This window comes from Lutjanus erythropterus, chromosome 11, assembly GCF_056507025.1.
Source record: "Lutjanus erythropterus isolate fLutEry1 chromosome 11, fLutEry1.hap2, whole genome shotgun sequence".
NCBI lineage: Eukaryota > Metazoa > Chordata > Actinopteri > Lutjaniformes > Lutjanidae > Lutjanus > Lutjanus erythropterus.
This window is the reverse complement of record NC_139327.1, coordinates 12383163-12410610: the sequence shown is the minus strand read 5'-3', so window position 1 is coordinate 12410610 and position 27448 is coordinate 12383163. Positions and strand designations below refer to the sequence as shown.

The window sequence follows — 27448 nt, the reverse complement described above, 5'->3', positions numbered from 1 at the left end:
TGTTATCAAGCTAGCAATGTAATGTTAGCTAGCAGTCTTGCTATCCTTTCACCCGACCTTAGAAATGCTCTGGTTCAGTCAGTAGCGTTATATAACATTATATGACATAATGCTTATATTATGCACACACATTTCTGTGTACTGTTCATACAAAATAAACACTTTAGCAGTGTTTGTTTTGTGTGGCAGGCATGATGTTGGTAACGTTAGCTAGGAAGTGGTTGAATGCTAACATTTGGCGTTGTGTAACAGTAGCAAATGGGTCATCAAATATGTTGTTTTAACTTGAAATATAGCCCAGTGTCACTCCAACTTTTCACTGCCCATTGTGTTTTCAGTTGCTGATCAATCTGGAAGTGTTGATGCTACAATTCAGCAGATTCCCTACATTTATAGCTTCCTGCCCTGAGCGTGATGTCAAAGGAAAATGGCCACCGTGTGAATATGGTGAATATGGCTGCTGTAGAAAAGGTTTACACCTGCCAACCCACACCTCCAGTTAAATATACTGTAAATCATAGTGTGTATATAAAAAAAAATCTCTGAAAGTACTGTTGGGTTGTGGTTCCAGCTCTGCTGTAAATGTGTTTAAAATGGGCTTATTTCAGTGTATCATGTATTCAGTTTTTCTTCAGACACATTAACATTGTGTTGATGACAACTAGCATTACTACTAGCAATTCGCATCCACTTGTGACTCCACCCTTGTGAGACCTGTGAGACATTTTCACTGCAAAGCATTACTGTATTTCTGATGTGCAATAATATACAGTCCACCTCACTGAAATAAAACCATTCTTACACATTTCCATAAGCTGTTTGTCCCTGTCATGATAAGTTTCCCAGGTAAATGCTACTCAATGCTACCTACCAGGTCCATGCCACTCTATTGCGCAGTTCCTAAATAAGAAACCAAAAACCAAAAACAAGTGACTGAGGTCCGTGTGACAGATTCTTCTCATCCTTGTGACAATTCAGATGGCGATAATGAAAGAAATGCATGGGAAGTAAAGTGCATTGTAATAACCTGTGTGTTGCTACATGTGGTGGAATCACCAGTGAACCTTTTCCATGTCTGTGTTCACGTTCTGCATGCATTCATGAGCAATGGCAGCAAAGTCACTGTGTTTCTGTGTGTGGCTGTGAATGTAAACAACCGGAACAAAAAGTAGGAATCATCAGAATAAAAGAAATGAGATATCTGAGAGTGATGTCAGGTCTATACAAAATATTGGCACATTATTTTATAAACAGTATACTGGGAGATGATCATGTTGTCTAAGAGTTACTGCTTAAACAAATGAAGCACCCAGTCTTTTGTCTCATATTTCACAGTATTAAAAGTGCACTAATTGCCCAACACACCACCGTTTTCCAATTGTAATACTCCTCACTTCTAAAATGTGCTGCACTTTTTCTTTGACACTCATTAATGCCACTTTAATCTCACTCATCTTTACCTGCTGAGAGCCTAACGCTCCCGACTCCTGACCTTTCTCACACCTGCGTCTCCACACCGTTAAGTTTAGGCATCAGGATACGCGGAGTCACCCCAGAGTTGAGGTCCCTCTCGAACTCCAAAAGTTGGCCCATGAAGTTTAGATTCGGGGACACCACCGGACGCCGGCTCCGCACGTATTTGTAGGCATCTGTCATTGTCATGAGGGTGTGCTTCATAAGGTAGGCGATGACAATGGTTGCAGAACGGGACACGCCTGCCTGGCAGTGCACCAGCACTCCCTGTCCACTCTGATATGCCTCCTCTGTGGGTGAGAACAACAAGACAGATGAGCTCAATTTGCTGAATTCAAGAAGTGAAAACTGGCTTAATGCTACTTGCTGGCTGTGATTATCTGTGAATACAGAAAGTATCGTGTCATTTAAAATCTCATTCCATATACTCCCTTTTTTAATCAACACAAAAGAAAAGTTCAGCCAGCCGCTAAAGACACTTGTCTGAAGGTGAATCTCTTCTACCACAGTGTGGGCCGCATGAGCAGCATCCTTAACCTCAGAGCCAGTGACACAACAGTCAGTGGCATGACTGTGAAAGGAAATAGACTGAAATTAAAAATGCCTTTTAGACCCTTTTAGATCACAAACATAGTTATCCTGTGCACCTATTTAACAATATATGCCAAAAATCTGAGTACAATACATGTGTGCTTGTATGTAAGCTTGAACCAACTAACTTCAACCAATAACATCACATCTGCACATCAATCAACCTTCACCTTTTAGCGGCACAGAGTTAGCTCGCTCGCAGCATGATAAGCAGCGTTATGACACAGCCACTTTTCAACGTTCAAATTAAATTCCTCCTGTCCCACCTGCCTATCCTGTTTCACTTGGAAATATGTCATGATATGGAATCTCAATACTCTCTAAATTCTGTTTCATCCGGACTTTAATATTAAAAGCTGATCAAAACGTTCTATTTTGTAGAAATTATCACAGAAAAAAACAGTCACAGTTGAACACAGACCTCTGACTTCACTATGTTCTTGTCTTGTTAGGCAGCATAATCACACGAATTATCAGTGTTGTGAATGTCACTTATTACCCATTTAGAAAGAAACTACATTACTTATACCTCATTCTCAAGTAACAAGAAGGCTAAGTTACATTACTCAGGAAACCCAGGTTATTAGTCTAGGTTGCCTATGGGACTGCCAATTAAAACAAAGCCATTAGCTAATTCTAGTGCACACATCCTGCACTATGCTTGCCACTGAACATACAGAAAATTGACACCAACCCTCCATCAAACTTTCTGCAAAAAAAATTGATCCCAAAATGTAGCTGTAATGTGATCACTGAATATCATATTGTAATACTTAGTGCTGAATGACTCTCCATAACATACCATATACATGCTCACAAATATCACAATATATCAGAAGTGAGACTCTCACCGATGAACTCAAAAACCTCCTCAAAGTATTGTCGAAGGTTTTGCTTGCTGTTATCAGTGGCTGGCAGCCTTTTGTAGCGCAGACCAGAGCTGACGTGGTAGAGGGGCAGGTGGGTGGTCACGTTGACCACGTAGCCGATGTTGAGGCGCAGCAGAAGGTCCAGGTCTTGGGCGTCTCTCTCGTTCCCCAGAAACAGGAAGGGCAGGATGGGACTGACCACGGCGTTCTCCGCATCAGGGGTCATCACACTCTCATCGGACAGAGAGGCTGGCAATGACGAGGAGAGCGGCAGAGAAAGGTGCACTGGAAGAGGATGAGACAAAGAAAGCATGTAGAGGCATTGTCTGCAGTGTGAAGATGATTATCTGCTGCTACAGAGCAAGAAATTACAAGAATATTGCTTTGAAACCTGTACAGGGGACAGAAAACTTTATTTTTAGGGGTTTATTTTGAAGGGGTGTACATAAGACTGTCATTGCAGTGTCATAACTGTGTCCAGGAGACTTTATGAAGGTTTATGACTGTTGTCATTAAGTGCCTTTTGGTCAAGGAAAGTAGCTAAACACTATTTGTCCATCAGGTAATTCTGTAAATCCCCTCAGCACTGTACTCAAACTGGCTTTATAATACTTACTGAGCTCTTTATAAGTCCAAGATCCACCACTTAATTTGAGGTGAAATTACTCATGACACACTTATAACGGTTGCAGGACTGCCAGGCAAGTTTGTTAATGTCAAGTTGTCATAACAACATTGTTGGCTTGATTAATGTCAAAGTGTCATTACAAACACATCTCAAAACAAAGTCAACTTTGCATTAAAAATCACATAACTGACCAAATTACACTTAATGACAAGCATGAATTTATAAAGACTCCTTGTTTTTAACAGGTGTCATGTCATGGCTATAACAGTGTCATGACAGTCTTATGCACACTCCTTCAAATACAGTGTTACCAAAAACAAAACTTTAAGAAACAAAATCACTAATTACATCACTGATTGAAAAGTGTGTCATATAAGTCTAAAAGCTAATTAGCAGTATTTAATGGCTTTAAAAGGGGTCTGGCCAGCATTTTGATTATTTTATAACTTAGATGAAACAACTTGCAGAGATATAAAGAAGCTAGATGTTCCCAAATGTGGGTGCATCTGTTGAAACCACACAGCAAAATTATTTAACACATCAAGGGGAACAGATTCTGAATCATGACAGCGCAGGTCAAACACAGACAGGCTGCACTCACAAAAAAGAACACCAGTCATATAACAAACTAACCAATAGGGATTTCTACATCTATATAAAGGGTTGAAAAATGTTGCTAAATGACTTTCAACCCAGTATGACTCAGCATTATGTCAGTGACTGCAGTGGAAAACAAATTACTTCATACTAGATATATCATACTTTGCCACTTTATCACAGGTGAATTTTAAGCTATCCTTACTTCTGCTGTTCTCCTCATCTTGCTCTCTGTTCAGGGAGTTGAGGGCCAGGTGAAGAGACTGAGCCGACGGCAGAGAATGTCCTCCCTCCCTGTCTCTCTGCCAGGGTTTGGGTTTGATGAGTGTGCTCGGGGCCGACGGTGGAGGCGAAAAGGACACAGGTGACGGTGGGGAGGCAGAGCGGGGAGAGGGGGAACTTGGATATGCTGCATCTCTGTCTTGCTCGGGACCATCGGCCATTCCATCTTCGCCTTTATTCAAGAGCCTCTTCAGCGAGTTTCGGCCTTCATCATAACCAGATGACCTGCGGCCCATAAAATCAAGGGCAGCCATTTTTCCTTGCTGAAGCCGCCGTCGGCCGGCGTGATCTGTTAGCTGAGACTGTGCGTATTCCTGGAGGTTTTGACAGTCCAGAAGGACAAGGCCTGTTCCGTTACTGCCATTCTGGGCCTGGCTTGGGCAGGTCTTCCCGACTCCTACTCCCATCCCAGCACAGTGATTCTTTTGGGCTTTAGAATGGGTCATCTTCTTGGCCAGTTCCTCAGGCCAGATCGTACGCACGCTGTAGTCATCATCATCAGCCTGGTACATTCCCATCTGATGAGCTGCTCCGACGCCTCTTCCTGGGGGTTTGCCTCGCCGAGGGTTGAATGTCACTACGATGGGGTCGCTGCTGCAATAGCTGCAGGTGGAGCTGCCGGTCTGTGAAGCTTTGGGGTTGCAGCCCGTGACGCAGCTCTGAATCGCCCGGAGTGGGGCCGAGGAGGACAGTGGGGCACAGGGTAGGCATCCCCCTACCAGTTTTTTGCGAAGGATAGCAGGACTCTCGAAGTTTCCAGCCTCACCGGAGCAGGAGGCACAGCGGAGAGGTTTGAACAGGGTCGCTCGGCAGTCAGACACAGTGCTGTTAGAAGACGAGGTGTTGGAGGTGGAGGCGGTGGAGAGGCACCCACCCAGATTTCTCAGGCCCATGTCTTTGCCTCCTCTCTTCACTGCTCCGACATTGTGAACGCAGGAAAATGAGGTGGAAGTGCTTCCTCCACCTCCTTGGCAGCTAGCGGAATGTGCCTTACACCCTCGGCATCTTACCAGCCTCCAGCAGCCGCAGCTGAACGGGTGGGTGCAGTCGATGGTGCAGGTGTGGTCAGGACTGGGGAACCCTCCGGCATGGGAGGAGCAGGGGGAGAGGGGCAGACCATGAAGGATGTGAGGGCGGTGATCCCTGTTGCGGGATGGGTGCGGCTGGGTGAGTTGCTGAAACGAGATCGGGACATGGGTGGGTTGGGAGGGAGGGGATGAGGAGTAGTTGGAATTTAGGATGGCAGCATGGGGCACGGGGACGGAGTTGTGGTGGTAGGGCAGACTGTGACTATTATGGCTTTGATGGACAGTTCCCAGTTTGGAATTCTTTTTGTGACCTAAAGAGGGAAATTCCTGGTCACTTCTAGTAAGAAAACTAGTGTTTTCCTTTTCCTTTTCACTCCTGAACTTATGCTGCTGCGCCTGAGCGGGGACGAATTGTAGGACGCCTCCGGGGGACGTTGACAGCTGACTGTGGCGACTTCGCTGTGACTTGTGTTCGGCTCCACCTGGCCTACCTGCAGTTCCAGTTTTTCTCTCACATGGTCCTTGATCCAACTGTGAAGAGGCACATTTCCCTTTGCCACCTCTAACACTTCCGCTGCGCCCTAATGAGTTGCTGAATCCTCCTCCTCGTCCGCCTTTGTCAACCGTCACCCTGATATCGATAGTATGTGTGTGGGAGGGAAGCCGTGGGCCGAGAGTTACTGTGCCATTGCTGTGGCAGTGGCTAGGTATGTGTCTGACACCCGCCGGGATGACAGGCTGGTCACCCTTGAACTTCTGCACACGAGAGGATCTGCGCTTGCATTCCAAAGTCAGAGATTTACAGGAGGGTGAGTAGAAATGGGACTGAGAGGGGTGGAGGTGAGGAGGGTGGGCGACTTGTCCATTGGAGGAGGCTGATATTTGAGAGGAGTGCTGTGGAATGGTTTGTGGGGACGCCTCACACAGGACTAAGTTTTTAGGGCGCTGAATGACCACTATGCGCTCATCAAGAGGGAGGGGAGGCATCTGGGTTTATGCAAAGCTGTTCAATAAAGATGGAGAGAGAAAGAGAGAAGTCAGGACATTACTGTCATGTTATAAACACAGGAAATGTGGGGTGCACTTTACATTTCATCAGTTTAGACACTAATAATATATGGGGATGAAACATTCTGAACATTGCACTGCAGCTATGAAATATTTACACTATACAGTGCTTACACATAATTCGTCATATTCACACAGCAGCCGGTTTCCCCTGACGTCACGCTCAGGGTGATATTTTGCTCTGTTCCCTGTTGCAAGTGGTATAAACAAAGGGAATCTGACAATGGAGAGTGAAAATCTTAAAGTACATTTGGCTGTATTTCAAGCTAAAACAACATATTTGATAACTCATTAGCTACCATCTGACAATAGCTAATATTAGCATTCAACCACTTCCTAGCTAACGTTACCACTTGTTAGTGTTACATTTTAGGATAGAAAAGATTAATTGTGAAATATCAACATTTTAGACACATTTATGTAAGCCTGAAAGTAAAACATACTGGATGTAATCAAGCTTGGAATATAACGTTTAATGTCTTGCTGTCTCTTGTCCAGTAGCTGAAACAGGGACACAAGTATGTTAGGTTAGAACAAAATAACAGTCTGATCTTACATTTTTCCTTATCATACTTACAACACTTTTGTGTGGAATATAATCTCTATGCACACTATGCAGAAATTTGCAGTCGGGTGAACGTAATGTCACATAGTGTTACGGATTTAATCAGAACATTTTTGAAAGGACAGCAACACAGTTAATGTTAACGTTAGCCTACATGGCCAGCTTGATTACATCGAGTCCAAGATGTCCATTGATATGTCAGCATTTACACCTTTCCTGTCATAGCGTGTTAACACTATTAAACAGTACTGTTAGCTAAGAAATGGTTGAATGCTAATGTAAACTGTTGTCTCAGCTAATGGATCATCATATATGTTATTATTGCTTGAAATATGGCACATTGTCCCTCCAGATTTTCACTCCATTGTCTCTTAAGATGCTGATCAATTGGGAAGCGATGGATGATAATGATCAGATTCTCTATCTGATCTATCTGTTTATATGACTTGTGACCTGGAACACAGTACAACATTTAGCTTCCAACTCTGAGAGCAGCTGCTGGGTGAATATGGTAAACTATGAGCATAGTTTTTTTTTTTTTTTTTCTACTGATATAGTTACAGTATTGTGTCATTACATTTAAAATGAATGAAGGTCAGTAATTTGTGAAATGTAAAGTAAAACCCCAATCCACCACAAGAATAACAACATGGTGACAACAACAATAGATTTTTATGTTTTGTGTATTTTTGTAAGTCATCTCTGAGGTGTCTTTTGCATACCAAAACATACCAAGAACAAATACAAAACCAACAACCAACAATCTCAGTTTTGACCATTAACATGTCACACGTCCAGTATTTCCTTTCACATTTGCTGCAAATGAAAGGAGAAAGTATATGAAGAGAATAACCTGTGAGGTGCATGTTTGATTTTAATGGATAACACTGCAGTAAGAAAGTTCTCTAAATCCATTTTAAACATGCACATCACGGCCTGGGACCTGCTTATACCAGGGCCACTTAACGCTCATCTAAATTTATTGGAGTTTGACGTTCAAATTTAAACTGTTTACAAGTAAAATCGTTACCATTAGGGTATAAAATTCAAATGCAAAGGTACAAAACTGTGTACCTGTTTGCTGTAAGCAGCACATAATCCCAGCTAATCCGGCTGGCAGTGAGGATTCTTAAAAGCTCAGTCACAAAAGCTGCATCAAATGAGCGGCAACAGCCTTCATCCCCCTGATGAGTCCTCATTCTTAACAAGACACATCAGTCACATGAAATAATGAGCCAAGTCAAGTCATGGCTGATGGTAAAAATAGCTAAAATATACTATAAATCATAGCTGGACGGCGCGTGTTCACTGCTCTCGAGGTAGAGGTGTACTATATAATGATGCCAAAGCTTGCAAATGAAATTGAAATGCCTCTATGCTGTGTCCAGTTTATTTTTATATATGCCTTAAAATGGGCAGAAATTATATTGCACTTCTTTGTCACAGAAAAACAACACAGTGACTTAAAACTATCTAATGGCTCAGTGTGATTCTTCATTTTAAAGACAATTTAATGCTGCAGAGTCGTGTGATCATCTGAAATGAAACATTTACTGCTCCTAGCCATCAAGCGCCTTCATTCTGCCACAGGAAAAAACTAAATTAACCAAATCCTTTGGGCCAATTAGAAATGAGCATTTGTCCAGGCCATGGTATAAACAGAAGGTCACCACACACACAACAATACGACTCAGCTGGAGAGAAAGCTTTCTCACCATGACACAGCAAAAAGAGATTGACTGTAGCTTATAAATATTCTCTTTGTAATAAAATATATATATTTATAGATTTATTTTCGCATCATTAAATTGTTTTCATGATTAATGTTATTAATAACAGGTAGGTACGGTTTAGACTTGAATTTTTTACATTCATTGGGTACATTCATTATAAGGCCGCTTTCAAAGTTAGGATGAAAAATTATTGTTGTTAAAGTGAAAATCCGCCCTCTGACACACACACTCTGTTAAATACAATCAGTCTGAGATGTTCAGTGCACCCAGGAGTTATTTGTTTGATGAAGAACTTTAATTTACTTTTCGCCACACTAGCGGCATGGCTGCAGGGGTGGGTCAGTTGGGAGAATGTTAGCATGCTAATGTTAGCATTAAGCTCAAAGAACAGCTGAGGCTGGTAAAGTACAGAACGCTGTTTGAAGGAGAGCAGGAGATTTCCCAGTCGAGAGAAGAAAAATGTATGCATTTTACTGCAGACATGACAAGAATGCGTTCTAGTCTGTTGGGGCTGTTTGTATCTCTGCCTTGTGTTTGATGACTTCCTCTCCACTGGGTTGTAAGATGTTGCTGTAAACTGATCAGTCTAGAGAGAAATGCTTGATCTTTGATTTAATTCAGCTGAAACCAAAACCTGAGGTTTAATTTTGATGTTGCAGATGATTTCACTCAATTTAGTCGGTCAGTTCAGATTACAAAAAAAGCATTTTTCAGCCATGCTAGAGGCATGGCTCTAGGCAGGCCAGACGGCCAGTCGACCACTTTGGTCTCGACTTAAAGGGATAGCTGGGAGATATTTTAATTTGGGTTGTATGAGGTACTTCTCTAAAGTCTATTACCTGAAGTAGATGACAGTTGGCACACCTCCGGTTTGCACTGTAAGCTAAGCAATGTACTGCTGTGGACAGGTTCAGCAGCCAAATAAATTTTAGCCACCTAAAAAATCTGTATCAATTTAAGTGTATGCTGTATTTAGAATATTCTCAGTGCTTTACTTGCCATCAGACGACTTTTTTCCAACAAGAAAGACATCTAAAAAGCACAATCTATATGTATGACTAGATATCACTTGTGAGAAAATATGTTTCAGATAAATTTTGCAACCTTTTCAACTCCAAGGTCCAAAAGGTGGAGATGTACAATATCTTCAGATAGCCACCAAACAACCAACTACCCTGTAAATGCACCATTTCAAAGCAGTGTGTGTGAAAGTGGATTTTCATTTTAACCTTAAACCCTTCAGGCCATATTTATGAAGAATCTCTCAGGGAGTGGACGACCATAAAAGTCAGAGGGAGGAACAGATACTGAGGACGACACTTGCTGACAGAAACAAAGTGGGAGGTGAGAGAAAATACAGGGGGACAGATTATAACTTGACACTGTAAGGCACAGACTACAGGGGAGAAAGGAACATGTCAAAATAATCTGGGGATGCCTTCAGTCCCAACACAACACAGATACCGACCCATGGAGAAAGCAAACCACGCTCCAGTGTCCCCATGCTTATATCCACGCACAGAGCCTGGTGATGGTATCCTCATCTTTATTTTTCCTTTTTCAGCCTTGCCTGTGGTGGAGGGGGTGGGGGTTACATTGACCCAGTTTTATCATGGTGGAAGTCACTATCACTCTGATCACTTTTCTCTCACACACTGTAAACTGCAGCCTGGCTAGTGGCCTTTTCAGTCACTCAGTCATCATAGCTTCAGCAGACAGTAAGAGCCACACAGAAAGAGATGGAAAACACTAATTCATGTCTCTTTAAATTTCACCAGTACACAGTGACATGATATGTCACAGCAAGAATAAAACATAATCCTTTACATACTATAGTGAAGTATTACTCTGGAAATATTACACCGTCTGATTGGCTAGTCACGCTGGCAGCAAAAGTGACTGTGTTTCATATTACATACAGTCAAAGCTGCAACGGAATTTAAATGGAGTTTCCTTCCTGAAGTTTTGTGGTCATGTTCAATACAGGAAACTAAATAATTATGTTAATTGAATATGTTTATGTAAAGTCATGCTAATTTCCAGCATCTCTGTACTACGCCTTGATGAATAATTTTCATTTTTTTTAGGGCACTAATTGAAATCTTGTATTTCTTTCATGTTTCCTCTGCAGAAACCACACATATAACACTTGTAATGGAAAGAGAGGAGGACTGTAAATTTGTATCTGTTCATAAAACTACCCTGATAGCACACATTGTCTCATTAGTATTTTCTACTAGTAGTCCACTATGTTGCTTCTTTTATCTGACAGTTGTTGTTATTACTTTTTAGTTGAAGATTTTACATTAAAAATATTTCTGATAGATCATAAAATATGTTAAATGGCTCCCAACATTTTTGTCTTGTGGCCCTTCTCTCTGGTCTCTGGTTGGGGCCCCTTATTGAAAGGGGTTTCAAATTCCCCAAGTCATGGTTTTCACTGGCCAGTTTGTGATCGGACAACCTTACTGGCAACAAAAATGCAGCTGAAAGGTTCAGATATCAATTCAAATGGTAGGCATATAGTGAAATGAAGTAGATTACATAGTGTAAAGTACACTTAAGTACAAACTCAAATTCCAGAAAAGCTGGGATGCTGTGTAAAATGTTAATAAAATCAATATACAATTATTTGCAAATCCTTTTCAGAATTCAAATCCTAAATTCAATTGAATACAGTATGAAGACAAGATTTTTAATGTCCTAATGATTAATCTGATGAACTTAATTGTTTTTTGTAAATATACCCTCATTCTGAATTTGATGTCTGAAACATGTTTCAAAAACACTGAGACAGAGGGAACATCTAGGCATCTTTTTTCAGGAGGACAATGCCAAGCATTTCAGAAGAAATCATTGTGCTTTTTACTCTTCTGCATTTACAGCCATAGTAGCTCATTACTTAAGATTTTCCATAAAAAATATTTATGATAGATCATGAAATATCAATTTTAAGTGGCTGCTAACCTCTTTGGCTTGTGTTCCCTTACAAAAAAAGCAGTGCTTGTTTCGGGCCCTTGTCTTGTTTCAGACATCTTTGAGCTGTTAGCAGTTTCACCAAAGAGACATTTCCCCTCTAATCTTTTCAGATGGTTTCATTCAAATGATACAATATTGTGGAGCTGCAATGATTAGTCAATTTACTGATTTGCTGTCAACTATTAAATTAATCACCAACGATTTTGATAATCAATTAATGGTTTAAAGTCTTTTTTTAAGGTTTTGGTTTCTTTTCTCCTCTATGACAGTAAACTGATTATCTTTGGGTTGTGGGACATTTGTCACCATTTTATGGACCAAACAACCTACAGATGAATCGATATTGGAAATTATTTTTAGTTGCAGTCTTACAATAATTCACAAAAAAATTAAAAATAAAATAAGATTAGAGAAATGTCCAAAAAATGAAGACAGTTTTGTGTATCAGTACTTTGTTTTTTTTCCCCTCTTTTTCCTATCACATTATTTGTGTCACCCCATCCTTGGTTTATTATGTGACCCTTCAGGGGGGACCCGACCCTCAGGTTGGGAACCACTGAACTGAACTAGCAAACTGTATATATGGCAGTTAAAACCAGTTCCACTATAACAATCTACAACAGTTAAAGGCTACTTGAAGCAAACACTGGCATATCAGTAGTAACCAAACACTAACAGTATTAAGTCTAATAATATAATAAATATATGAGTCACACTGAACACTTTTCTGCAAAATGGATCATTCCACTTGTGATATTTAAGTACATTTGCTGAAAAGACTTTTTGATAAGATTTTACAATTCTAAATGCAGGATTGTATTGGTACTTTTCCTTTAATAAAAAGACTTGAGTGCTTCTTACGCTGCTGATCATGTCAGTTGTGCTGATCTGGTTTTGGTTTAAGATGATTAACCTTCCGAAAGAACAAGGCAAATTTTATTAAGAATTCAAACATCCTGTCGTCTCTGTGCATTTGTTCTCTGGACCTGAAGGCAGACTGCTTAGTGTTCACGCTAATTCACGTAAATTCACGTAAAAACCTGTTAAATTGTGTGTCTGCTGTTGATAAGGAGGTTAATTGAAATTGTGTTTAATTAACTGTGTTTATGTGAAATGAGCCCACATGGTTGGTCCTAATTAATCTGTCTCTCCAACACACTAATGGAGTCTGATAAAAGGCTGTGAGCTACTCGCTCTGCCAGCACACAGTACACACTGAGTGCTGTTGTGTGTGTTTGCCTTTCAAAAATGAGTTGCCTCAGTCTGTTTCCCTCCGAGCAGCCAACATGTACAAAGTGTATAGATTTGATGCTTGTCAAGTGAGGGAACTGTTGCTTGTCTGATCAAAGAAACAGGCTTGTTCTTTTTTATGACTTGACAGTTTTTCATTATTGTCCCCTTGTTAATAGCTTCAATTGCCAGATCCCACATCTGAGGTGGCAGCCAAACTGACAGCTCTGAAATAACACAACAGAGAGCAGCACTGACAAAAGGAATAAGCTCACTGCTGACTAATAAATAGTTAAAAAAGGAACTCTGCTTGATAGTCAGACTGATGTCTTATGGATCAAGGGGCATCAGTCTGTGATGTCCAGTGCTGGAAAGAGTACTGAAAATCTGTACTCAAGTACAAGTACTGTTACATTATCTTAGTATTACTCAGCTACAAGTAAAACTACTAGTTTTAAAAAGCACTTATGTAAAAGTATACTCAAAAACTACTCAGAGTATTATTACCATTCAAGTCGAACAAAAAGGGGTTTCGGTTTCTCAAAATGATTGATTACAAAGTCTAATGTCTACTTACGTACAAACCCAAAATTCCCCCCCAAAAAAGTTGGGATGTTGTGTAAAACAGAAATAAAATCAGAATGAATTGATCTGCAAATCCTTTTTGCTTGTAGTCAGTTGAATACAGTACATAGACAAGATATTTCATGTTCAAACTGAACTATTGTTTTTTGTAAATATGCACTCATTCTGAATTTGATGCCTGCAACATGTTTCAAAAAACACTGGGACAGGGGCAACAAAAGACTTGGGGCAGGTTTTTGGAGCAACATATGCTGCCATCCAGACGTCTTTTTCTGGGACGTCCCTGCTAATTTCAGCAAGACAATGCCGAGACACATTCTGCACGTGTTACATCAGTGTTGCTTCTTAGTAAAATGTTCAGGTACCAGACAGACAGACCTGCCTGCAGTCCAGACCTGTCTCCCATCGAAAATATGTGGCGTATTATGAAGCGCAGAGAGACCCTGAACTGTTGAGCACCTAGAGTCATACATCAAGCAAGAATATGAAATAATTTCACTTTTTAGTTCCCAAACACTTACTGAGTGTTAAAAGAAAAAAGGTGATGTATCACAGAGGTAAACGTGCATCTGTCCCAATGTTCTGGAACATGTTGCAGACATCAAAATCAGAATGAGTTTGCATTAACAAAAAAAGAAAAAAAAGTTGATCAGTTTGAACATTAAATAACTCGTCTTTGTTCTGTATTCAATTGAATATGGGAAAAAAAGTATTTTTTCGAATTGGGGTTTGTACAAACACTGACTTGGAAAAAGAAAAGACTCATAAAAGTACAAGTACCCAGCACAAAAATAAACTCTACACATATGTGTAGCTCATCCCTGTGTAAGAATTGCAGCAAAGTCCCAAGTGCACTATTCATATCAGTATGTGAGATTGCATAATACATCTACCAGGCATATATGACTTCAGAGGCTGGAAGTAAAGTGTGAATAAGTTATGAGCTTCTGTCAGAAGAACTGAGGGAGAACAGCCACTGAGGATCCTATAAGAAATTTTTGACAGTGTTAGCTACTTATAACGGGCGGAATAAACAAATATTGCTGGGTGGATCAAGGAGCGGGGAGAGGCACATGCAAATGTATGTGCATGATTAGGCACATATTAACATTTAAGGAACGTGTGGTAAGCTTGGCAATCACGTTAGGCGCTTCAGAATTCCAGCACATGAAAGTGTAATGAGTTGAAAAAAGAACTCCCACAGATTAAAAAGAAATATATATATATATATAAAAAAAAAGAAAATAAAGAAGAAAAAAAGGAGAGCCACTCAGTCCCTGTTAGTGAGGGCTGCATGAGCCTACGGGGGAGATCATGACGCCCTCCCTTGGCTCACTGCTACCCCACCAGCAGAATAAAAGATAACAGCTTTACACTCACAGGCATGAGACAGAGAGGAGAGCGGTGCACATACTAATGTTTTTCCACGTGATTTAACTCGCTCCCAAACACCTGAGAAAAACCTGCCATATCATACACAGTTTGTGTAACACCTCTGAACTGTGTAGTATTTCATAAATTCAATCAGAGTTGGAAAATTTTATGTGTGGAGTACAATAAAAAGTCTATTTTTGTCTTGAAAAGCGAACAGAGGACAAGTGATAGGCATTAAACGTGGGACAGGTGGACAGTGTATGACTTTTAGCAGAGAATAGGGCTGGGTGATATGAAATAATATCTTATTATCAGAACCCACAGAAAAGTGATGTAATGTTCAAAACCTACCAGACTTAACCAGACAGAACACAATGCAGATCATTTTTATTTGTTAACTTTATGCATTTGGGGGATATTTGATCCTTTTTCTTCATTCAGGTAGTTATTTATAATTATTATAATTATTAATACTGGTGAGAGTTTACTGATTGAGTGTGCTGATATAATTTTGGATAATAAAGTTTATTGTTAAATTGTAAAATATCCTGCTTCCATCACATATCTTTGTCATGCTCGTTTCATAACCATGTTTGTTGGATCATCACAAAATGTTTTTTATGTATATATTCACATGCTGTATATTGTACTTATGTATATTATATTTTGTATAAAGAACATCAGCTGATATATTGATAGATTAATTTTTGTTACTCCCTAATATTGGTAAAGTATTGGTGGGCTCTACTTGATATTTTTAGACTCTTTCGTGGTGCGATATACAATATTTATCTTGACACATTTTCTCTAAAATAACATACTGTAAATTTTCAAATAGTGTAAACAGATTATGATCTTATAGAGAATGATGCATTGTTGTAGATGTGTAAATTGCTAAGAGGGTAAAAGCAAATAAAAGAGCAGCTAGAAGAGTCCACTAAGTTTGTAAATCCCATCACTTTATGGCAATACAGCCTTTAAAACCAGGAAAAAACTAAACTTGTGCAATCTAGATTTTTGGGACCGTGGAGATAACAGTATTAGGGAGTGAAAAAAAAAATCAGATATCAATATATTGCCCAATATTATTCATACAGAATATGTACGTAAAACATTTTTACAATGATCCCTCAGTTGTGATTTACCAATACCTATGAAAGACATATGTAATGGAGACAGGATATTTTACAGTTTAACAATAAACTTCATTGTCCAAGATGACATGTTGTATATGTATATGTGTATATTAAACCTGAATTAAGAAAAAGCATTGCCTATGGACAGAAGGATACCTATGAATCCAACATATAAAAACAATCTGCACTTTGTTCTGTAAAAAAAATATAGACCCACAACGGACAGCATATATTACTGATATGGATTGACATAGCTGTGATAGGCCAGTATCGGGTCAATAATATCATTCAACCAATATACTGGTCAGACTCTAAAGGAGAGTTTAATGAGTATCATTGGTAACTCTTGTGTTTATCCTGCTATTTCATATCAGTGTAGCTGCCATGAAAAAGGTTGGCGATAAAGACGATATGTTGTCTCATATCACAGTATCAATATAATGATATATTGCTCAGCCGTAGCAGAGAGTAGACTGCACAGAATATCACAGTGTAGGTTTAGGCAGCATGGTGTACAGTACAGCATGTCTGCAGCTGCAGAGTTGATGCAGTGAGTGTTTTTCGGGGGACAAGCTGTTGAGGGGGCTGGTGTTTTTGGGAGCAGATGGCTGTCTGGTGGTGCAAGATTGATGGCGATCTCTCCGTTGCCTCTCTCCGCCCCAGCTTTATGCAGCTCCTTCATCAAAGCGGCACCTGACAGCCAAACACCCACGCTGCAGAGTGGACAACACCAGAGCAAAGAACACTATAATAATGTGGGGATGCGCTGCTAAATTACTGGCTCGTAAAATTGCTCGAGAATCTCTTCCTCTGCTGCATGAAAAAGATTTTTTCCATCGCAGTTAAAAAAAGGCCTTTTGAGATAGTGTATGGCAGGGAAATTAGTCATCTGAGTCACTTGTTTCCAGAGGCTGATGAGCAGGCCGTTTCTGTCAGAGGACAATCCACATCTCCACATTTTTGCTTGTGTTTTGCTCTGAGTTGGCACAAAGTGACAGAAGGCGGTCCACTTCTCTCTTTTTATGACCGTCCTCACACATAACCAAACCGACAGATGGACAGCCAGAGCTAAGGGCGCTAAGCACGAAGCAGAGAGGCACGAGCATGTTCATAATAATATACCTAACAGCAGCGAGAGTCAAACAGCTGGTGTTACAGATCTTACAGGGGGTCTACATCCACATGCACACACTCAATGAACAGGTTTTTACATCACAAGTTAGGCTAAAGAATGCAGTTATTCTAATGCTAACATATGAAGCTACACAAGAAAAGAAAAGAAGTAGTTGTGATATTAAAGGAGCAGTTTGACGATATGGGAATTAAGCTTACTTGTTGTCTTGGCGTGAGGTTCATGAAAGGACTGAGTCCACTTTTAAACTATTTCTTAGGTGGAAGCAGTGACTTTCTGAAGTCTCCACTGGTTGGCTGTTGACCAGATGCCAACAAGACTACAGGAAGTCACTGCTACTTACTGGACAACAAAATATCGAGCTTCAAACCCCTAATATAACATGTTAATCAAAACAAACAATATGTAAATTATGTGTGTAGGATTGTGGGAGTTGTCATCATTGTTTGCCATAATGTTTTTCTTTTCTTTTTCTTTTCTTCTTCGAACCCGCGACCGCTGCAGAGGACTCACATGAAATTCCATCTGACAAGACTCAGGCCCAAATCACATTCAATGGGTGAGTTAGTATTAAAGTTTTATTAACGTTACGTTAAGTCACATGTGCCGACTTCTCCCTCATTCTCTGATGTATCCAGCATATCCTGTGTTTCCCTGTAAGTTACAGAAACTAGCAACTAGCTAGCAATGGCTAGTAGGAAACGTACAGTTTACCTTGAAAAAAGCACATATTCATCTGGTTTGAACATTGTTGAAACATTTGGGGTAATGTAAGTAAACAACTTAACAAAACATATAACATATGTCTTACCTTTTTAGATATTTCAATGAAGAATTGTTAATATTATAGCTTTAATGAGCTTTAAAGGTTGCATTTTGACAGAGCCAGGCGAGCCATTTCCCTCTGCTTCCAGTCTTTCCTGGCTGTAGTTTCATATTTATCTGACAGACATAAAAGGCCTCATTCAGACTATCAGCACAGATCTGGTCTGGACTCAAGAAATGTGATTTTTTTGCAAATCATATCCAAGCCACATTTGGACGTGTTTTGAAATGCGATTCCAATTGGATTTCTACAGTCTGGAGGCTGTGGCTGCTGAAATAAGATTTCAAAGTGTCTTTTGTGTCACTCATAACATGACACACACCAATCACACCAGATCCAGTGTGAGGGAAATGCATCAGACTGGCTGAGCGGAATCCATGATGCTATTAGTAGAATGGTGTGGAGGACAACACAGAGAAGGACACACAAATCCAATCAGATCACTTGCAGATTAACAGTGTGGACAGTCTTCAAGATCTGATTTGCCTGCAGTCTGAACAAAGCCAAGTGGCATCAATCTTTTAATCTAACTCTGGGCTTTTAAACAAAGTTCCCACAATTATGAACTATTCCTTTAAAATTTATATTTCAACATAAAAATAAAGAACACAAAATATACTATTTTCATCATTACTGTTAAATGTAGAACATAATGCTTGCTGACCAAACTCCCACTTTCTCTTCAGTAAAAAAAGAACAAGAGTAATCAACTACATCAGCCATGCAAAAGGTTGAGCCCCCTTGAATAGTTTGGTAAAGACAAAGGACCTGTTAACCTTCAGCCTTTGTCCATCACTGTGAAGCCGAAGGCTTGGAACCACTTAGTATCTTTCAGCCTTCCTGATTTCACTGCCTTAATGAGCGTAATCCAGTGCTAAAATGTGATTATAGATGGTTTCTGTTGTGTGTATTTTACATGCGGCTTAATAGATACTGACTCCTGGACTTGACAAACAACCTATACTGCGGCTTCTTTTCAGACATGAACTGTTAATTTATGTTGCTCATTGAAAGTCTGTTCAGTTTAAATCAAATCAAATCACAAAAGTCTGTGTGAGCAGTCTCGTGTCAATTTCTCCTCACCAGTTAAACCTGACCACTTGGTTGACAGTGAGGAACTAAATGAAAAGTAAATGGAAGCTCTCTTTGTGTTTTCATACTGTGGTCCTTTTCTTAATCCTCATGAATGTGCAGGGATTGTGAAGTCCACCACCAGACTTTATGATTCAATGCTTAAACATATTAAAGGCAGAATTAGGCAAATTACTGTAAATGTTACTATGAGAGTAAAAGAGCCTTCAGCTATGAGCAAATGTCAGTCTCATGAATGAAAAGAAAGACTTTATTTGCACAGATGTTGATATCAGAGAAGGAACTAACTCTCAAATCAGCAGAGAGGCAGAAAATTATCAAGTTTATCGTGGCTCAAACATGATTTGTTTTGCCATCCAATTTTACCAAGCCAGACATCAGACAACAGACTCCCTGATGTGTTGCTAAACACTGAAAATACGTTTGCTTTGTGCGTAGAATTCAATTTAGCACCAAATTGAGATTAAAGTCTCCTTCTAAGAAATACAAATACTGCACATCATTGCAGTGTGACACCGGTGTCACAGCAGCATGTAGAGTCTCCCTTTAACATTCACCAGGGCGGAAATATTAATTGTAACTGCGGCACAATAGGTCGTAGACGGGGAAAAGCAGCAGAGAGTGAAGCGCCTCCTGCCCATCACAAATATGATATGAATGATAATGACTACTAAAGCACCCTGTACAGATGGCTGCATGCCATAGTGTTGGAAAATCACTTTTTAATGAGTTTTCAACCTCAGACTTCTATAACATGAGTCATTCAGTTACCATAAGCAAGAATGTAGTGAGCAACGTGCACATGTTAATGTGAGTCACTGTGTGATCAGCTTTATCTATACGGATTAAATAATGCATCAGTTATATTCACACTGCAGCTCTCAAATAAATGTGGTCACAAATATTTGGAAGACCACCTAAACCCTCATGATGCTGTATTATTAAGATGTAAAGCATGTATTTTCGGTTTAATTATCTGCTGTTTCTTAACTTAAAGGAATAATGCATGTTATTTAATGTGGAGTTGTACGTGGTATAATCAATAATCAGTATATTACCTACTGTAGATGGCAACTGGCAGGCCTCCAGTTTGGAGAAGCAGAGAGGGCCATCTTTTCCAACAGTAAACCTCTGTTTCAAAAGCCAAAAATGATTATTTCCAAATCAACCAAACTCCATGGGTGAAATCAGTCATTTTACCTCATAGAACACGGGAATTGATGTTCTACTGCTGCCTCAGTGTATTAGTTAGTTCAACTGATGGTGATTTTTTCTCAGTGGATCTTTTTTAAGTAGCTAAAATGCCTTTTGTTGCTGACCCTGTCCACAGCAGTTCATTGCTTAGCTTTGCGCCTCACACAACTCCACATTAAAAAAAATCTAAACCATCCCTTTAAATCTCAAAACAGATTTGAAGTGATTTGAAAATGGTGTCACCTACAAATAAATAAAAATAAATTAATGTTAAACTGGCCACCAAGTGAAGTGAGACAACAGAAAACAAAGGACCAAGTGAAGTGAAGAGAGACAGAAGGATAAATCTGGGGTGTAACAGAGACTGTGGACTTATAGTAAGTCATTATGACTCATACTCTAATCAGGCTTAAGTTACACATCTAATGATGTCAGATTAACTCGGGACAAAGGAAAATGACTTGTGAGTTGAAATCCTGCTGTGATGACTTGGTGGTGACTCAGTGTGTTTTGTCAACACTGCCGTGATAATAGTATAATAATGACACACAAAGATGAGCCTTGTGTTGATGTGTCACTATTAAGCTGTCTAAAATTTCCGCTCCTGTGGTTTGATTGATTCAGATAGGTGCCACACCACAACACTGCGTTCATCCTGAATTACTTCAAAAAACAAACACATCTTTATGTCAATGCTAATCTATGTTAGCATTTTGCTAAATTTGCTTTTCGCTGTAATCTGCTTTGTTTCACTGTCTCATCAGAGCTCACACCACTACAGGCTACTGAGGGGAAGTCAAAATAATTACATCACCTAATCTCCACAGTCAGCGGACACAAAGTGATGGAAGCAACTGCACAAACTGGCCAATCAGAGGGCGGCATGCTAGGGAACATTCAGCCATCTCTTCTTTCCCTCCACTACTCAGTCACACTGAAGACAAATACTTGAGTTTTAGGACATACAGTACCACAATCCACACACATCCAAGCATGAGCAATTGCCATTTTTATTTTATTATTTTATAGGTGAAACAAATTGGATTATCAGGTGGCAGTTTTTGCTGGAGGGAACTCTGCTTCTTAGGTGGCCAAAAATTCCTGGCTATGCCCTAATTTAGCATTGAAAAATCAAATATTTTAATGAAGGTACAAAGCAATGCTAAGTGGTTACAGACAGCACCTCCATCAGCTTAATGATTTCTATTAATGCCCATAAAAAGAGCTATGTCAGCACAAGCTAATGACACATTGTAAGGCTGGACTGGATTCTGACCTCCGATTTAATAAGAAATTCAAAAAATGACTCTCCTGAAATAGAACACTAAGAATAGAAAGTGACAAAAGCAGCTTGGAGAGAGGATTTGTGGTTGGTTGGGATTTGAGCCCTCTGTCACATAAAGATAAGAGGAACAGTAATATGCTTTGAATATATTTTAAACTCTTTGAAGGATTATCTCTTTAAAAAGCGCACCGTCATGGCTAGTGATTGCTATGAAATTGTCAATCAGCTGACACTGACAGAATGAAGTCTGATGCTCGTGCCAAAGCGTTTCTGTCCACCAAATGTCATGCCAACTGTAACTTTCTGACATACTGGATCTCGCAAACAAACAGTGAAAAATACAGACGTGGCGTGAAAAACAATCATTCTGATTAATTGGCAGAAATAAATGAACAATAGTGGTCTAATAAGACACTGAAAGCCACTGTGTGAGTGTGTTCTATGGCAGTATTTGATCATTTTTTGTTTCAGAGTGTATTTTGAAATGAACCAAGGAAGAAGTTATGGTAACACTTTAGCTGAAGCTGTGCGTAGTACCAATCGGCACTTTAGCCCTACATGCAAGTGTCGTTAGCCTTAGAGGCCAGTTTGATGACAGGGAATACAGTACTAAGGTGGTTTTCTTGCTGGGTTTGGCTCCAAGTGCCCCGGTGCTGAGTCAGTTAATTAGGTGGCTAACTGAGCTAACAAGCTAATGCTAGTTACAGATGACAGCAGACAGCAGTTACTTTAGCAACAAATAAACTAACAAATCCCTATCTGTCCATCAGGTAACTGTAAGCTAAGCTTAATTACCTTGGTACAGTACTCCATCATCAAACTGGCATTATTACATTTAATGACATCTTTATGACATGTCATGAATAATTTTCTGGGCTTCAATTAAAGTGGCACCATTTGGACTTGTCATAAAGATGTCATTTAATATCATAAGGCCAGTTTGACAACAGAGTATAGTACCAAGGTGATTTAGCTTACAGAGTTGCTTAATGACAGGTAGCGGTTAGCTAGTTGTTGGTGTAGGTTAACTGTCAGCCTTTGAGACTGACGATGGCCAGTCTGACTAGCTTTATAACATTTAATGACATCTTCATGTCCAAATGGTACCACTTTTCTTGAAGTATAGGAAATTATTCATGACATTGATACAAAAGCATTGTAATAAAAGTTTATGACATCTTTATGACAAGTCCAAATAAGTCTATAATGGTCTCATGATGGCCAGTGTCAAAACGAACCACATATGACAGTTTAATGTCGTGTTGAAACATAAAGCTACACAGTAATTTGGCAATGTCAAGTTTTCATTAACAAAGACATCTCAAACCATGTCAATTTGCAAATGACATAACTGACCGATTGACACATATGACAATAACAGGTATCATTACATGGTTATGACAGTGTAATGACAGTCTTATGCACAGACCTTCAAATAAAGTGTTGCCAGAGTAACTGCTTGTTAAGACAGGAACCCATGAACAGGTCCAGTGTTTCCTCAAACCATTCTGTCTCCTGCAGGTTTTCCCTTCAGAAAAAAATAAAACCAGAACGGTCTGACACCATCCTTTTCGACAGGGGGTTGCTCAACTTGAACAAAAAAACCAACAGCAACATCTGTTAGTTGCACCGTGGCAACAGCAGTCTGTTCGTATTCCCTGTCTGGAATTTATGGCGGACCATCTTGAAAGAAAATCCTCTAAGAAAGTATGAGCGTGCATGAAAACAACAACACAAGACAGCCTGAGGCAGTGACAGCGTCTCCCTCAGCGTCACAGCCGGCCTGCAGCATCAACATTTAGAAGAAGAAGAAGGGACACTTAATGAAATTATCATTATTAATGGTGGTGGGAGTGTTTGAGGTTTTGCTTGGGGGATTTAGTCTTGTCTGGAGCCTCCAAAATCAAAGCTGTGCTATGTAAGAAACCCGAACGACACAGTTTAATGTCTTATTTCACATTTTAAAATTGAAGAGTCTGTTAATGGCAGTTTTTCATCTTGGGAGGCCTGAACATTAATACTCTCTTCAAACAGCTCCATCAAATCTGTATGTTTTTAACAGGCTACACATATGTACGCTAAAAAAGGGGAATTGTAAGTTTAAGTCAATTTCAGTTTCACAAGAGCAGCGTGTAAGATTTAGTGGCATCTAGCAGTGAGCTTGCAGACTGCAAACACCTTGCATCAACCTCCCCTTCCAAGCGCTGCGAAACTCACCAAAATGAAAAGACCCTCTCTGGAGCCAGTGCTCGGTTTGTCTGTTCTGAGCTACTGAAGAAACATGGTGGTTCAACATTCTAATGTAAATGAAAACACAATGATTCTTATTTTCTGCTGAAAACATACTCATTAATATTATATTCCATTTATGCCATATTTTGCCAGTAAATCCCTATAAATCTTACACACCGAACCTTTAATTTCTTTGCGTGTTATCAAATGTAGTGATTTTTAAACATTGGTTAACAATTCTCTTTTTTTCCAAATTACAAATTGCTGATTTGACAAGCAACATTTCATTTAAGTTCTTCTGACTGGTAAAAGTATGAGATAATGTAACTAAACTAACTAAACTAATTTTTGAGTCTTTTTTTATTCGCTTTTGATTGATTAATTTCCATTCAGCACTTATGACACACAAATTTACTCTGCATTAAATCATGGTGAGATAGCATTTTTTTTTCACTTGTGTTGTCAATTTTAAAATTAATGACAAGTAGTTTTCTATTCCTAATTAAATGCCAGATAGATCATTTTAACTTCTGCTCCTTCAGCACCAAAGAACTTAACTTCTTTCAAGTAGTCAACAAATAATTCATCGACTGTCTACCTGCTTGTTCTGGTTCAGAGTCATCAGAGACTATCCCAGCATGCACTATGTAAAAGGCAGGGAAACAGATTAGGTCACCGTATAGCTAAGACATAAACAAACATAATCACATCTGTACTAAGTTCTAAGATCTTCTAGTCCTCCTGACCTTTGGTTAGACAAAAAAGAGGCCATTTAAGATGTCACATCGGCCTTTAAAATGTGATCTCAAGACATTACAATGGATATTTTTCACTGTTTTCTAAAGTTTTATATACCAAATTAACAAATTAATTGAATAATCTAGAGAATAATCTGTAGATCAATAAATAATGAAAATAATCCCTAGTTGCAGAACTAATGCAAAGTCACAAAGAAGAAGACCAGGATTTAAACCCTCTTATTGTTATTCATTGAGCCACCATGCCAACAACATCATCATTTTGGTAAAATCTTTGGCACTGTGACCGATCATGACCTCTCTTCATCAGCTGGATATTTCATTATTATCTTATAAATATTTATAATAATATAATAATTTCTTCTTCCTGAGCAATCCCTGTGTTCCTCTGTAAACAGACTGTTGCGGTGGTAATCAGATTAACGGGGGTTTTAGATTTTTATCTCTGCAGTCATGTAGAATATAAGATGTGATGATACACTGCGTCTTACCAGAGAAATTCAAAGTCAATTTAATTATTGTTCCGTTGAAACATTACACCATCACCGGTAATGGCTGCCCATGGTTTGTATATGGGAGGATGATGTCATGAAAGCATTGAGTCATCTTGTAGAGTCCCTACAGTTCAGGACAGGAAACAAACAGATGAACTAAAAGCAGCTTCAAACTGTGAGCTGCAGATCTGGATGATTAGCCTCAGTGGGGTGGTCACTACAAGTGATCTCCGTTTGTCTCTGCATGGCTTAAAGAAAAGTAAGTCATCCTGGCAGTGCACTGCAGTGATTCTTCTGTGCCTGTGAAGTTCGTGCCTCTACATGAACAACCTGCCTCACGCTGACCGTGGTCTATCCCAGAGGTAGAAAATACAAAATATACCAGGGACACCCTCATGTATGTCCACTTTAATATTTTAGCCTATTTTTATGCTTGTACTTAGTTATGTGAGAGAACAACAAAATAGAAATGTATTAGTAAGATATTATACATGTTCATTCATTCATCCTTCATTCAAATTCAAATTTGCTCCACTTCAACCAGATAAAACAGGAAAATGCTGCTTATACAACAGACACTTTTCAGAGCAGCCATACTGACATGAAATACAGAACAAAACATATTTATGGATATTATATTACATTCCAACTATATCCTGCTAATAAACCCTATAAATCTAAGAATTATAGATTGTTACATTAGAATGTTATTTATGAACAAGTTTAGATTAAAAAGATACTATTCATTGAACTATCAATCCTTTTGTTAAAAAATACATTTTTTTTTAAATGTGATAATTTCAATGAATAGATCTGAAAGCTTTTCACAGAGTGTCACAGACCTTATCTAAGAACCATTGGTCTAACCACAGTTAATGTTTGCAGTTTACTTTTTAGCCTGCTTTTTCAGAATATAAATTAGTAAGCTTCAACCTTAAATGCACTGCATGTTTGATTTTAAATGGTGCCTTCAAATACAGGGCTTAACAATAAGGCTTGCCCACTTGCCCGGGGCAGGTAAAATACCATGTCAAATAAGTTAATCTGGCAACTCACTTGTTTGACTGGCCAAGTGGTAAAAAACAATTAAACCATCAAACAATTTTGATACTCGGTTAACTGTTGAACTGTTTCTGACATCGAAACATCGCAGCTCTGGATTAAACATGACAGTTAATTTTAAATCTTTGTTGTTATTTGATACCCAAAAATAAATAAAACAATTTGTTCAGGGGCAGGTAAGAAATTAAAATATTGAACCCTGAAATAGCAATCAGCAATTAGCATATGTGTGTGTGTGTGTGTGTTCCTTTATCTCTGGCAGGCACATCCTTTGACTTTTTTCCCTTTTTTGCTGGATTTGTGCACAACTGACACTGTTGACAGAGACTAGAAGCTTGATTATAAAATGTGTCAACAAATCACTGACTGCTGCTGTTTGATACATGCACAATGTGCTCACATGCTGCTCATCCCTCCTGTCTCAGTTCTTCGTTGCATCTCCTCATCACCACCAGCAGAAATAAATCACACGTTAATATTTACATTCCCCCCTCTGCATTGTTGTTTACAGCTCTGTTCTGCAGGCCAGTCATGGAAAATCTATTAGTTCCTGTTTACACGCTCGCTAGATGGCGCAGCGCCTAATTTCTCTGTATTTTTAATCGCATCTTCGCTGCACATTCTTTGAATCTTTAGCATGATGAGAAGTGAAGCTGATGTGGACGACAGACAGGGCCCGAGCAGCAGGCCTGGACCTCCAGTCCTCACCCCCCCTGATCATGTGTGTAAATCTATAATTAGGTTCATTTGTTCTTCTACTCTTGGCTCTTTCACATGGCTGCAGTTATTCATCTCCATAAATAAAACACGCCGCCGCTTATAATGGAAACGATCAGAGCTGCTGACCTCCTTCTTGCAGAAAAGAGGTGGATAACATGAGGATAAAATGCATGTTTTTTTAAGATAAGGCATGAATTTGGCCGTAGATTCAAAAATAGAGGAAGCATCAAGACATTCAGGAGGCGATTTTTCTGTGGAGCTGTGACTGTGTCAGCCGCTGTGCTGCTGCTGCTGCTGGGGGCTCACAGACAGGCGACAGGCCGAGCGGACCACCACCACAATAAAGTAACCATACTAAAAAAGAAGCATCACTTACATCAACAGAGGCAGTCCTGTGGTGTTTTCATCATTTATGCGCAGCGGAGTGAGACGTCCTCATGTCTGTAGTGGCCCGAGCAGCTCGACCCGACGCGTTGGTATGATCCAGATGTGTAACACCTTCCTTCCCAGCCCGC

The 27448-nt window shown here is 39.5% G+C and overlaps 1 protein-coding gene across 1 annotated transcript; it reads right to left on the bottom strand.

Annotated features, from left to right (window-relative positions):
• On the bottom strand, positions 1-27448 carry LOC146318717 (uncharacterized). Its single transcript, XM_084730826.1, has 4 exons — positions 27310-27448; positions 4364-6471; positions 2916-3218; positions 1-1763 (listed from the first exon to the last, which is right to left on the bottom strand). The coding sequence occupies exons 2-4, from the start codon at positions 6453-6455 to the stop codon at positions 1498-1500; spliced, it is 2661 nt and encodes an 886-aa protein (XP_084586952.1). The 5' UTR covers positions 6456-6471; positions 27310-27448; the 3' UTR covers positions 1-1497.